This window comes from Lutra lutra, chromosome 3, assembly GCF_902655055.1.
Source record: "Lutra lutra chromosome 3, mLutLut1.2, whole genome shotgun sequence".
NCBI classification, from domain to species: Eukaryota; Metazoa; Chordata; class Mammalia; order Carnivora; family Mustelidae; genus Lutra; species Lutra lutra.
Window position 1 is genome coordinate 119,550,507 of NC_062280.1, and position 14,295 is coordinate 119,564,801.

General features: G+C 40.1%; 1 protein-coding gene across 7 annotated transcripts in view; it reads right to left on the reverse strand.

The window, feature by feature from the left end:
• The window catches only part of ZDHHC20 (zinc finger DHHC-type palmitoyltransferase 20), a 76,706-nt gene extending 66,646 nt beyond the window's left edge, over nucleotides 1-10,060 (reverse strand). The window contains exon 1 of one of the 7 annotated variants that reach the window (XR_007126090.1): nucleotides 9,751-10,060. Coding sequence is in view for 5 of the 7 variants with exons in the window: in XM_047722898.1 (XP_047578854.1) it covers nucleotides 9,751-9,868 (118 nt within the window). In the remaining 2 variants the exon portion in view is untranslated. The remainder of the gene's footprint in view (nucleotides 1-9,750) is intronic. The other 6 variants (XR_007126091.1, XM_047722898.1, XM_047722899.1 and 3 more) reach the window with 6 other exon arrangements.
• Nucleotides 10,061-14,295: the final 4,235 nt, after the last annotated feature.

The following is a 14,295-nucleotide window of genomic DNA, read 5'->3' on the forward strand; positions in this document are numbered from 1 at the left end:
AAAAGGACCAAAAAAAAAAAAAAAAAAAAAAAAAAGAAGGCAAGAAAAAATATTCTAGTGGCCATTTAAATCTTCTTCCCATCTCCAGTAATATTTGAAAGCCTACTCTGCTAAAAACTTTATTTTGTAAGACAGGTATTATTTCATTTTATAGCACGGGAACAAGTTCAGAGAGGTTAAATAATTTATGAAGATCATTCAACAAATATTAAAATATAGCCAAGAGACCATTGTGACAACTGTAGAAACAAAGGAAGACTGGAGAGGAAATTATGTCAGAGAAGTAATGAGGGGAGGAGGCCATGGTAAGCACTTTAGGAGTTCCACTGAAGAAGACAGGAAGCCAGCCAAGGTTTTCAGAAGAGGAATGACCAATCTGGTACTGATTTTAAAGGGAACTATCCTGGCTGCTCTATGGAAGGGGTACAGGGTGAGGAATGGGGAAGGAGAAACAAAATATAAGACTATAGTACTATAATGATATAATGTGATAACCACCCACAACTCAGTGACTTTAAACAACCACCAAGTATTATTTCATGTAATTGTCTGGGTCAGCAGTTCAGGCTATGATAAGCTGGACTGTTTTTCTACTAGCTGTAGTCAAATGGCAGCACAACTGGGGCAGGAGACTCTAAGATGGCCTCATTCACATATAAGGGGCTTTGGCACTTAGTTCGTCTTAGCTGGGCGTCTCTCTCCGTATGTCTATCTGGACTCCCTTACATAGCAACCAGTTTCAAAAGAGTTAAGGCCAAAGCTCCAGGCTATATCTTAAGGCCTAGGCTCCAGATCTCACCCATAACTTCCACCACATTCTATTGATCAAAGCAAGTACAAGGCCAACTCAGATTCACTGGGTGGGCAAAAAGACTTCCTGTCTTGATGGGAGGAAGTACAAACTATTGTGGTTATGTTTCTCAGTCTGTGCCACAAGACAGAGATTATAGTGGCTTGAATGAATATAGTTGCTTTGGTGGTGGTGAGCAGCTGGATTTAATGCCAGGATTTCTTGATTAATTGGTAATGGGAAGATTTTTCATCCAAGAAACTAGGAGGAAGAAACTCATTTACTGAGCTGGATGGAGTAGGAGGTAGTGGGGGGGTGGGCAAAGAGAAAAATAATTCAGGAGTTTTTGTTTTGGACATGGTAAGTCTGAGATGCCTATTAGAAATCCAAGTAGATGGGCGCCTGGGTGGATCAGTTGGTTAAGCGACTGCCTTCAGCTCGGGTCATGATCCTGGAGTCCTGGGATCGAGTCCCGCATCAGGCTCCCAGCTCCACGGGGAGTCTGCTTCTCCCTCTGACCTTCTCCTCGCTCATGCTCTCTCTCACTGTCTCTCTCTTCTCTCAAATAAATAAATAAAATGTTTAAAAAAAAAAAAAGAAATCCAAGTAGAGATATCAAATAGAGGCTTAATCTGGAGTTTAGCATGCTATATCTTCACCACAAACTAGAAGAGGCCAGGGGAAAAGGAAACCTTTATTTGTATCACTAGGACAAAATGGTCTTCTTCCAAATAGTCTGCCATGGTTTCTAACTTGTCCAGCCCCTTTTCCTTCATATATTTTTGTCTTATAAGAAATAGTGAAGACCCAAAGAGGGTTCAGTTTATATGGAAGAAAATATAAAAGCTCTTTTTGTTCACTTGTGTTGGGTTTTTTGGATATATAGTTATAGAGCTCTCTCAGACCAGTTTGCTTTCTGGTATCAAAAGAAAATAATATAAGAACAGGTTAATTCACCAGCAGTCAAAAGAAAAAGTATCTGTTCTTTAGGAAAAAAAAAAAAAAAGGAAAGAAGGCTGGGATAATTATAGAATGCAATTGAAGGGTTTACAGGGCACTAAAGCTTTCAAAGGCAAGTTATATAGAAAATTACTATACTCCAGCATCTGAAATACAGATAGGAAATAACAAAATAAGAAGGTTTTTTAACAATATCCTAATTCACATCTTAATTTTTCCTATAATTATGTCAACCACTGGGGATGAGATATAGGGAACCAGATTTTTTTTTTTTCTAAATAGTATCAGTACAATTTCAAAGAATCATTGTTCCATTATCCAAAACAAAGACTCCATAACCAATAAGCAAGATCATCTAGTCTTTAACCCTGAAGACTATTGAAATATATGTCTGGTAATCATAATTTAATACTGTTATTGTGGATGTTTGTTCTAACATATTCAAACTCACAAGTGAGTTTATGACTGTATGATTCTATTCAATTCAACACCTATTAATTGAATGTTTTTAGGAATTAGACTCTCTAGTAGATGCAAAGATGAGCAAGACCCAAACATACTGAAATCTTAGAAGAAGGATTTTTCAAATACTTAAATGTGATATAACAAAATAGTACATAATTATTATTTACATTCTAATTCAGTGCACGAATGGTTTGTGGAGGCTTACTAAAAATAATAGACTTTTTAAAAAGATTTTATTTATTTATTTGACAGAGAGAGACAGCGAGAGAGGGAATACAAGTGGGAGAGGGAGAGGCAGGCCTCCTGCTGAGCAGGGAGCCCAATGCGGGTCTGGATCCCAGGACCCTGGGATCATGAACTGAGCTGAAGGCAGAAGCCTAATAACTAGCCACCCAAGAGCCCCTAGAAATAAGATTCTTAAGTAAAGCTATAAATATATTTTACAAACATAAAAATACAAAATAGATGTGAAATAGAGAATAAGGGGAGAAATACCAATGCATGCTACAACACAGAGAAACCTCAAAAACATGTAAAAGACACCAAACATGAAAGACCATTTACTGTATGACTCCATGTACATGAGATGCCCAAGAAAGGCATATAGATACAGAACACAGATTAGACATTGCCTGGGGCTGGGAATATGAATTAATCATTATTAGGCATGAGGGATCTGATAAAGGTGACTGAAATATTCTAAAAATGAATGGTATTGTAACAGCACAACTTTGTAAGTTCACTGGAAACTACTGCACTGTATATCTCAAATGAGTGAATTTTATGGTATGTGAATTATACATTATAAAGTTTTTTTTTAAAAGGTAATATAAAAATGTTTATAAATATACAAAAGCTGAAATAATTCATCACCAACTGACATGCCTTATAATAAATGTTAAAGAAAGCCCTCAGGCAGAGGGAAATGACATGAGAAGGAAATCTGGATCTATAAAAAAAGAAAAGTACCAGAAATGGTAACAACATAAGTAAATACATAAGATTTGTTTTCATATTATTTAAATCTTTTAAAAAGATAACAAATGGTTTAAACAAATAGCAATACAGTGAGCTTTATAATATAAAAAATGCATAATAATCAGCATATAAGACTTGGAGGGAAGAATTGGAAAAGTGCTTTTATAAGGTACTATATGCAAAGTAGTATATCACTTGAAGGTAGATTATGATAAATTAAAGATGTAATCTATAAACTCTAAAGTAAATCACTAAAATAACAGAGTTACAACTAATAAGCCAATAAAGGTGAGAAAACAGAATCATAAAACCTAATTTTATCAATAATTACATTAAATGTAGATGGTCAAAACACCTCCATTAAAAGAGATTATGCTATAATTGATAATACAGTTGTATATTTGAAAGTTGCTGAGAGTAAATCTTCAAAGTTTTCAACACAAGGAAAAAAACCATGAAACTATGTGTGGTTAATGGATGTTAACCAGACTTATTGTGGTGATTATTTTATTTAATTATGCCAAGTATATTTATGAATTAAATTACTGTGTTGTACACTTGAAACTAATATGTTATATGTCAATTATAACTCAATAAACAAACAAAAAAAAAACCAACCCAAAAACAGGGAAAAAAAGCCACAGATTTTCAGATTGAATTTAAAAAGCAAGACCTAACTATAGGCTGCTTATGAGTTTTTTTCTATTAAATGTTTGAAAAATCTGTCTGTGAAGCTACCGGGGCCTGCTGTTGTCCTGAACAAAAAAAAAAAAAAAAAAAGTTTTTTGAATTACCAACTGAATTTCCTTATTAAGTAGAGAGTTATTAATATTTTATAATTTTTATGTTGTTTTTTGCTTTTGTTTTTAAGTAGGCTCCATGCCCAGCTTGAGCTTAATATAGGGCTGAACTCACAACCCTGAGATCAAGACCTGAGCTGAGACCAACTTTTGGATGCTTAATTGATTGAGCCACCCAGGTGCCCCAAGAAATGCATTTTAAATATAAAGATATAAACAAGTTAAAATAAAAGGACAGAGAAAGACCTTCCATGCTCACAATAATCAAAAGGAAGATTAGTGGACATGTTAATATCTGCCAAACTAGATTTCAAAGCAAATAATATCACCAGAGATAAGAAAGTCATTTCATAATGACAAAGGGTCAATTCATCAAGAGAACACTATAATCCTAAACATTGTAAGTACTTAATTGCAGAGCTACAAAATGCATGAAGCAAAAACTGACAGAACTACAAAGAGAAAGACACAGCTCCATAATTATAATCATACCTCTCTCAAAAATTGATCTATAGAACAAACAGAAAATCAGCAAGGTGCCTGGGTGGCTCAAGTTAGTTAAGCATCTGCATCATGATCCCGGGGTCCTGGGACTGAGCCCTGCATTGGGCTCCCTGCTTTGGGGGAGACTGCTTCTCCCTCTCTCTCTGCCCCTTCCCCCCTGCCACTCCACCCCCTGTTCATGCTCTCCCAAATAAATAATAAATAAATAAATAAATAAATAAATAAAATCCTAAAAAAGAAAAGAAAATCATCAAGAACACAGGAAATTTGAACACTGTCATCCAACTTGCCTTGACATCTATGGCACATTATGACATAACAGAAACTCTACCCAACAACAAACAGCAAAATACATTGCTGAATACAACAGAATACATTTTTCTCAAATACACATGAAATGCTTCTACTACAGACCACATTTCAGACTGTCAAACAAGTCCTTTCAAATGTACTCATTTAAAATTTAGGGGTGCCTAAGTGGCTCAGTTGTTAAGTGTCTGCCTTTGGCTCAGGTCATGATTGGGCTCCATGCTTGGCAGGCCTGCTTCTCCCTCTCCTCCTCTCCCTACTTGTGTTTCCTCTCTTGCCGTGTCTCTGTCAAATAAAATCTTTAACAAAAAACTTACTCATTTAAAGGACTCAAGTCATGCAACGTATCTGACCACATAGAATTAAATTCAAAATCAGTACCAAAATGGTATCTGGAAAATCCTCAGATAACTGCAAATTAGCATACTACTAAAATAACCCATGGGTCAAAGATGAAATCCAAAATGAATTTAGAAAATAATTTTAATTGAATGAAACTAAAAAACATGTAAATACTGATGGGATATGAATAAAGCTGTATTTACAAGTAAATTTGTGGGACTAAACACAAGAAAGGACACAAATCTGTGACTTCAGTTTCCACATTAAGAAACTAGAAAAAGGGGCACCTGGGTGGCTCAGTGGGTAAAGCCTCTGCCTTCGGCTCGGGTCATGGTCTCAGGGTCCTGGGATCGAGCCCCATGTCAGGTTCCCTGCTGAGCAGGGAGCCTGCTTTCCCCTCTCTCTCTGCCCACTGCTCTGCCTACTTGTGATCTCTCTCTCTGTCAAATAAAAAAATCTTAAAAAAAAAAAAAAACTAGAAGAAGAGTAAATTAAACCCAAAGTAAAAGAAGGAAAGGAACAATAATTATCAGACAAGAAATCAGTAAAAAGGAAAACAAAATAATAGAGAAGAATCAATGAGGGACACCTGGGTGGCTCAGTTGTTAAGCATCTGCCTTAGGCTACAGTTATAATACCAGCCCCATATTGGGCTCCCGGCTCAGCAGAAAGCCTGCATCTCCCTCTTCCACTCCCCCTGCTTGTGTTCCTTCTCTTGCTGTCTCTCTCTGTTAAATAAATAAAATCTTAAAATCTTAAAAAAAAAAAAAAAGAAAAGAAAAATCAATGATATCAAAAGCTGCTTGTTTTGAAACCAATAAAAAACACTGGAATCAACTCTGGCAAGACACTGTGCTCAATGTTGATATTTAAGCTATTTATCCTGTCTCATTCTAAATTTGAAGAAATTATGAAGGAGACACAGGAATATTAGCTATATGGCCTCAGTGGTCATACTTCTACTCTACATACGTCTCTCTGAAGAGATGAGGCATATCCATCCATAGGCAAACCACATAACTCCTTCACACAACAGTTTTCTCAGAAGTAAAATAAATGGATTAAATCATCTCTAAAATCTTTTGGGTTCTAAGATCCTCTACATGTCAAATAAGAGGGACATATCTACTACTGACAACTCTAAATAACCTGAACAAGCTGTCCTGATAAAAACCTGAGGGGCACCTGGGTGGCTCAGTGGGTTAAAGCCTCTGCCTTCAGCTCAGGTCATGATCCCAGAATACTGGGATTGAGCCCCACATCGGGCTCTCTGCTCGGCAAGGAGCCTGCTTCCTCCTCTCTCTCTGCCTGCTTCTCTGCCTTCTTGTGATCTCCATCTGTCAAATATAAAATAAAGTCTTTATTTTTTTTTATATATATTAAGATTTTATTTATTTATCCGACAGAGAGAGATCACAAGCAGGCAGAGAAGCAGGCAGAGAGAGAGGGGGAAGCAGGGTCCCTGCCGAGCAAAGAGCCCGATGTGGGGCTCGATCCCAGGACCCTGGGATCATAACCTGGGCCGATGGCAGAGGCTTAACCCACTGAGCCACCCAGGTGCCCCTAAATAAAGTCTTAAAACAAAAACAAAAACAAAACCCTGAATTTAGCACTTTCCTCCAAAATAACCATCTTGACCAAAGTGTAAAAGTTGGACAATCCACCCATAAATTTGTATGTTTCAATAGCAATCTCGAGAGAAAATCAAAATCTGTGTTATGAAAAGATAAACATATAAAAGTAGCTTAAAGGAGGGGCGCCTGGGTGGCTCAGTGGGTTAAAGCCTCTGCCTTCGGCTCAGGTCATGATCTCAGGGTCCTGGGATCGAGCCCCGCATCGGGCTCTCTGCTCAGTGGGGAGCCTGCTTCCTCCTCTCTCTCTCTCTGCCTGCCTCTCTGCCTACTTGTGATCTCTCTCTCTCTCTGTCAAATAAATAAATAAAATCTTTAAAAAAAAAAAAAAGTAGCTTAAAGGATACTTTTATTATGAAATGAAAGAGCCTTGGGGTGCCTGGGTGGCTCAGTGGGTTAAAGCCTCTACCTTTGGCTTGGGTCATGATCCCAAGGTCCTGGGATCTGAGCCCCTGCATTCAGCTCTCTGCTCAGCGGCGAGCCTGCTTCCCCCTCTTTGCCTGCCTCTCTATTTGTGATCTCTGTCAAATAAATAAATAAAACCTTTTTAAAAAAAAGAAAAGAAAGTGAATGAACCTTTATGCTGATTCATACAGTCCAGTAATACTGCAGACTTTCAAATTTTTCCTAGTTAACCTCATATAACTTAGAAGTATTAAGTGAAGGCCCTATATAAGAGCTTTTACTACTGAATATTTTAAAATTCTGTCAAGCATTGGGCCTTAATTGGTGCAGAATGTTTTAATTTAATGAAATCCTGGGGTATGATCTCTAAAGGATGGGCCTAATGCCTAACTGAAGTCATGATCTCCAAAAAGGGGAACTACTTAACCCCACCTATTATCCACCTCCAATCATGGAACAAACAATTACAGTTCCAGGACTCACTACAAGTTACATGTATAGTGTAAAGATGTGGATAACAGTGCAATAGCCACTCAATAATTGTGTGCTCTAACAAGGACCTATTTGCTCAGAGTCTCATTTCCTACATCTGTAGAAGATACCTATGCTCCAAGATATGAGGATTAAAGGAAAGAATGAATAAAATGTCCCCTCCATCTCCACTAGCACACAGCACTTCCGTATTCATATTCATTTCCCTTAGGTTTAACCTCACATTTTGATTTTTTTTTGACAAAAACCTTCTATAGGTTAGGCTGTGCAATTTCAACATAAACACACATTTTTAGTGTTTCTTCAGAAGCTTTATTTCAAAACCACTGTGTAATTAAGATAGGGTAGGAACAGTCTTCCAAATTAAATAAGAATTAAATAAGACTGATACAACTTTTGTAATAAATACCCACTTCAGAGTAAATAAAATCAAGTACCATCATGAACTGATGAGAATCCTATGATCACTATCATTTTTTGGAAGCAGCTTCAAGAAATACCTAAATCTAGTCAATTTTCATTGATTCAAACATTATTCAATAACATTCAACAGATTAACTCCACTATTATGTGGAAATGTATTCCACAACTAATTTATTCTGGGCCCATTTGCTGGGATAGTCTTCCTTAAAATTAAATATCCTATAGGTACAATATAATTTTCTTGAAGGTGATTATTTTCATTTGAAAACCTCTCCTCAAACCTTCTGAGCCAAAGCATTCTCTTTCATGTGCAGAACTGTTTTAACCAAGTCTTTGACAGTTGTACAAATCCAGAGCCACCCACAACTGGAGAAGTCCAGATTCTGCCACTTGCAAGTGGAGTGGGTGGTAAACTACTTTTCATTTCATACTATCAGTATCCATATACCTCTGGTGGCTCTTTTTTTTTTTTTTTAAGTGTATATAACAAGGGTCCTTTAGAGAACAGTGACCTGGAGACTAAAACTAGATCATTCTGGGATACCAAGGGACTGCTTTTACAAATACCACTTACCATTTGGTCCTCAACTGACAGTAAGAATTGGTATAAATATGAGTAGATCTACACAGAAGTGGAAAGCTAGAATAACCCTAAAATAGCTGCACACTCAAAGCCTATGAACAATTAACTTAAGGCAGAGCAACCAATCACTATCACAAACAAAGCAGGAGCCCTCAAACAATGTTTTGAGGACAACCAATTTCCTTCAATCTCAACGGCTATGTATTCAAATCTGTATCTTAAATCTTTGAAGTGTACTGTGGTGTTACTCCTTTCTTACTCCAGGGAACCTGGTGAGAAACTGAATTGGCAGTCATGAAAATAAAACAAAACCTTAAAATCTGAGGATGAAAGAAATATAAACCTCCATAATACATAGCCAAGATAAAAAGAGAATTGGCCTACGGTGTTAACATAACATTTTGTATAAGTTACTGGATTCAGACTTGAAAGAAATGAACTTGAAAATGGGTCAGTGCCACCAAACATCAGAAGCGGTCGCTCATCTGTCTTCTATGGCTAACCTGCCGTCAGCACGCGACAACGAAAAGACCACCTGCCTTCCCCCACCCACCAGCCGGCTCTTCAGGTAGCACGCTTTTCTTCTCACGCTGTTGAGGCAATCTAAGAGGAACTGATTTTTTTATTTTAAAACATTAACAAAGCAAAGAATGCAACACGCGCGCGCACGTACACACACACACACACACACACACACACACACACAAACTTCTACGAGGCTCGTCTCCTCCGTTCGAGGACAACCCGTCTCAAAGCATTCCACCTCAGGAGAAGGAGATGCCCGCGGGGGACCGCAGACCCCAGGACGCTATCACCGCCTTGCTCTGCTCGGACCTCGGCCCGAGCAGCGCGGCTCTGCGCGGGGTGTAGCGTACGCCCGAAGGCCAGGCCGGGCCGGGCCGCGCCGCGCCGCACCGCACCGCACCACCGTGACAAAGCCACGAGCGCGACGGCCTGCTTCCCCCCGGGCCTGGGCCGGACCCCCGTGGCCCGGCAAGGGCAGACGCAGGCCGGCGGGGCGCAGAGGCCCGGCCTTCCGCCCGGCCCCGGCCCCCGCCTGGTACTCACACACGCACAGCTCCACCACGTACGCATAGTAGGACCAGACGACCACGAAGGTGATGAAGAGCACCGGCACCCAGCCCACGCTGCGCTGGCAGCAGCGCCAGAATGTCCACGGCGCCATGTTCCGCTGGCGGCTGCTGCACCCAGCGCCCCACTGAAGAGGGGAGCGCCAGGCGCCCGGCGGCGGCGGCGGCGGCGGCGGCAGCGACTCCGGCGCTCGGGGCCGCTCCTCGCCCAGGTGCCCCGCCTCCGAGACGGAGCCCGCGGAAGAGAAAATGGGAGTCCCCCTCACGACTCCTCCCCTCGCCGCGCCGGGCCAGGTCCCGCCCCGGCCCTGCATCCCACCGCCCCCCACCCTCTCCCACCCCGCCCACGCCCTCCCCACCTCCGCCAGCCGCAGCCCGCGCCGCGCCTCCGGGGGCGGGGCCCGGGCGTGGGGGCGGGGCTTCCGTTGGGAACTGCTCCTGGGGCGTGGCGGAATGGGGGAGGAGAGGAGGAACCGAGTACGGAGTGGTCCCCGAGACGAAAGACACTTCCTCGATGGCTGACAGGGAGAGGAAGGGCTTTTGCGGATCGCGTCTCACGTCGGGAGGCTGCTGGAAATGACTCCTTGTCTGATTCGTGGGCCTTGGCCTCTCCGTACAGAACTTGTTCTCCTGGGGTCCTTCGGCCTCTGACCAGTTGGGGCCCGTTTTCGAACAGGGCCAGACCGTGCCCCATCCAACGTGCGGGCAAGGAATGTATATTGTTATAAGCTCCTCCAGTGATTCCGAATGTGCATCTCAGGTTAAGAACCCATATTCTTTGCAGTAATTTGCTCGGTGTTTCAGGCGGAACTGACAGATGAAAACCCCTTTCTGAGCATTCCTCCCCAGGCGAAGGAGGCGCGCCGGGGACCCCCAGGAGGCTATCATTTTTCAAAGATGGAAATGGTAGATGTCCGTGATTTAGGATGGAAGCCATGTGATGTCTGTCAGTTTGTGTATGTGCTGCCAAAGCGAGCACAGTGTCTGTCAGTTTGATTTGAAACCCAGAAGGGGAGCAACAACCCTCTCCCTGCCCCCCAAACGACTATTGAAATTTCGAGTTTATTTACAACTGGAGAATCTTGCTAAATAATGCCTGTAGTCATAACAGCCTAGAAACATCACTGTGAAGACATCATAATACAAGGTCAGAAGCATTACAAGTAATTCCAAGCTGCATTTCCAGTCTTATGTCTCTTCCGGTTAGACTGAGATTTTAATTAGCTACTGCTCACTAACATCTTCATGAAGGGGATTCCCCCTTTTATAGTGTGATGTAAAGGTAGTGAAAGCAAATAATATTTAACCACAGCACACCAGGGTTAGAAATAATAAAGGTTGTATGAAATATTTTGTCCTTCCAGATTTTGTGTCTTCAAAGTCATGTTAGTGGCGAAACTGACAGTAGGTTAAAGGCATTAGGGTGGATCAAATTCCGATTGTTTTCCAGAGAGGATGCTTGGGAGGGTTAGGCTTCAGGCTAGAATTTGGATAGACGCAAAGACCCTAACTTAAAGCCTTTTCCCTTCCTGCCATCTATGTATATAAAAATCATCCTCTTAAAGTTCAGCACAAGTGCCATGTCTTCCAACAGCCATTCTTAATCTGGAAATGATTCATTTCTGTTGTGCAATTTTGCTTATAATACATGTAAAAGTTTCCTAGAGCTGCCATAACAAAGTACTGCAAACTGATGGCTTAACACAACAGAAAATTATTGTCTCACAGTTTCGAAGGTTCAAAGTCCTAAGAGGATAGCAGGGCTATCCTCCTGAAAACTATAGGGGTTAATCCTTGCCCATTTCCTAGCTTCGGGTAGCATAGCAGCCTCCAGTCCTCAGCATTCCTCGGCTTGGAGCTAGATCACTCCAATCACTGCCTCTACTGTCACAGGATGTTTTCCCTTCTTGTGTCTATATCTCTATGTCTTTTCTCTATTGGATTAAGGGTCCACCCTACTCCAGTATTACCTCATCTTAACTAATTACATCTGTAAAGATCCTATTTGCAAATAAGGTCCCATTCTAAAGCACTGGAGGTTAAGACTTCAACATGTCTTTTGGGAACACAATTCATCCTACAACAACACACACATTTTTTTTAAAGATTTCATTTATTTATTTGACAGAGAACACAAGTAAGCAGAGCAGCAGGCAGAGGGAGAGAGAGAAGCAGGCTCTCCATTGAGTGGGGAGCCTGATGCGGGGCTCAATCCCAGGACCCTGGAATCATGACCTGAGCCGAAGGCAGACATTAACCAACTGAGCCACCCAGACGCCCCAACACACATTTTTTATGGTAATTGTAAATGTCACCTTGCCTACTACCTTGTGAGATCCTTGAAAGTAGAAGGTATTTTACATATCCTGTTTTCTCTACAGTGCCTTGCAAATCAGAAATATTCAATAACTGTATCTTGAATGGACATTTGAAGTCTTCTGCTGTGTTTGCTAAACTTCCTAACTCTTAGAGTCACCAGATCACATTAGTTTCTGATTTCTTAATGATTGTCATGTGTTCTAAGAAGCTATTGATTCTTTATGGGATCTAGAGAATATTTCTGATCTATTTCCTTGTCCTGAGACCAATCCAGTGAGGATGCACGTTTTTAGGAAAGTAGTAACATTTTCATTCTTTTGAGAATGTTTCCATCTTTTTTTAAAAAAGTCCTTTTTAATTTTTATTTATGAGAATGATTCTGTCTTAAATGACTAGACATGAGTTAATGTTCCTTTGCCTGTAATCAATAAGAGCCAGCAACTTAAATTTCTTCTTTCCTTGTCCATATTAGGCTGGTGATTTTACACCATCTCTGCAACTGATCGTGACAGTGAAGCATTTAAAGACTTTAAGCAGGGTAGCGATGTGAATGGAATTACATTTTATAACAACCCCCCTGCCTTAGTGGGAAGAATGGATTGGAGGAAAGAAAGACTAGAGACAGAGAAACTAGTTAGGATGCTGTTGCAAGAGATATGGTGGCCTGAACTTGGGTGTGGCAGTGAAGAAAGTGATAAGAAAGCTATTTAGAGCTTCTGATCAACTTTGACATGCCCAACTCCAAAAACATAATAAATAATAGATATAAATCTAAAAATAGAAAATCAATCAGACAAACTGAGACTCAAACCTATCCCGACTTCTATCCTCCTAGCCCTCAACAAAGGAAGCAGAAAAAAGTGCTCAACCCCTAGCTAGGATCATGGCTTTTAAAAGAGACTGGAGGCCACACTGTAGCTCCCTGACCTGGAAGTCGACCAAACAGCCAGCTGCCCTTGTGACTCAATATACCATTAGCCAGGAACCTCAAAATGCCATTCTAAGTTTTAGTTTTGAACTAAAAGCTGGAGAAGAATAAGGACAATTTGAAGCATCTATGAAACCACCCAACAGAGTTTAGGAAAACCAGGTAGATAAAGATATGGAAAGAGTGAAGAAAAAAAAACACAAACTCACAAATTCAGAATCAAATAACAATGCCAAAACACAGAAAGAAATCTAATACTAAGAAAGAACAAGAACAAAAACAATCAGAACTTGAATTCACTCAAAATAAAATTAATTTTATGAAGCAGTCTTACAAAGACTTCTCAAACAATATATGGCATGCCCAAAGAGGTAAAAGAAGGAATAACTTCTATCTAAATAAAACAAGAAATTGTGAAATACACAAAATAATAAAAATGGAAAAAGAGCAGGTGGATTTGAAAAATAACCATTTAGAAATCTTCAAAATAATAAAATATTCTTCTCAAAAACTCAATAGATAATGTAATCTGGATACCAGAGAAGGGGGTGTTTAGCAAGTTGGAAGACAGTGCCTCCTGCAAAACACAACACAGACAGTTTTAATATGAAAAACACATGGAAAAACACATATATTCACAGGCTTCAACATAAAATTCTATTAAAAGTTCCAGAAGAGACTGAGAAGAATATTAAAGAAACAAGTTTTGAAAAAATTAATTTCAGAATTGAAAAAAGACCTAAGTCTTTATGGCAAAGGGTCACTTGAATATCAACCAGAATAAATAATGATAAATCTTCCCCAAGACACAGAGTGGTGAAACTGTTGAACATTTAGGATAAAGAGAAAACTCTTACAGAATTCCAGGAATAAAAGTCAAAGTACCAAAGGAACACTAATTAGACAGACAGCTGACTTCTCACCAGCAATAACAGATGCCAGAAGACAATGAAGTAATATTTTCAAAGTGCTGAGGGAAAATAATTAATATCCTTAAATTGTATGGCCAGCGATACCATCACTTAAGAGTAAAGACAAATTGGGGCGCCTGGGTGACTTAGTTAAGTGTCTGCCTTGGGCTCAGGTCAAGATCCCAAGGTCCTGGGATCGAATCCTGCATCTGGCTCCCTCTGCCTGCCATTCCCCCTCCTTTTGCTTGCTCTGTGTCTGTTAAATAAATAAAATCTTTAAAAAAAAAAAAGTAAAAGACAAATTGAAAAAGCAATTAATGGAATAGGAGCAAATATTTGCAAACCATATATCAGATAAGAGATT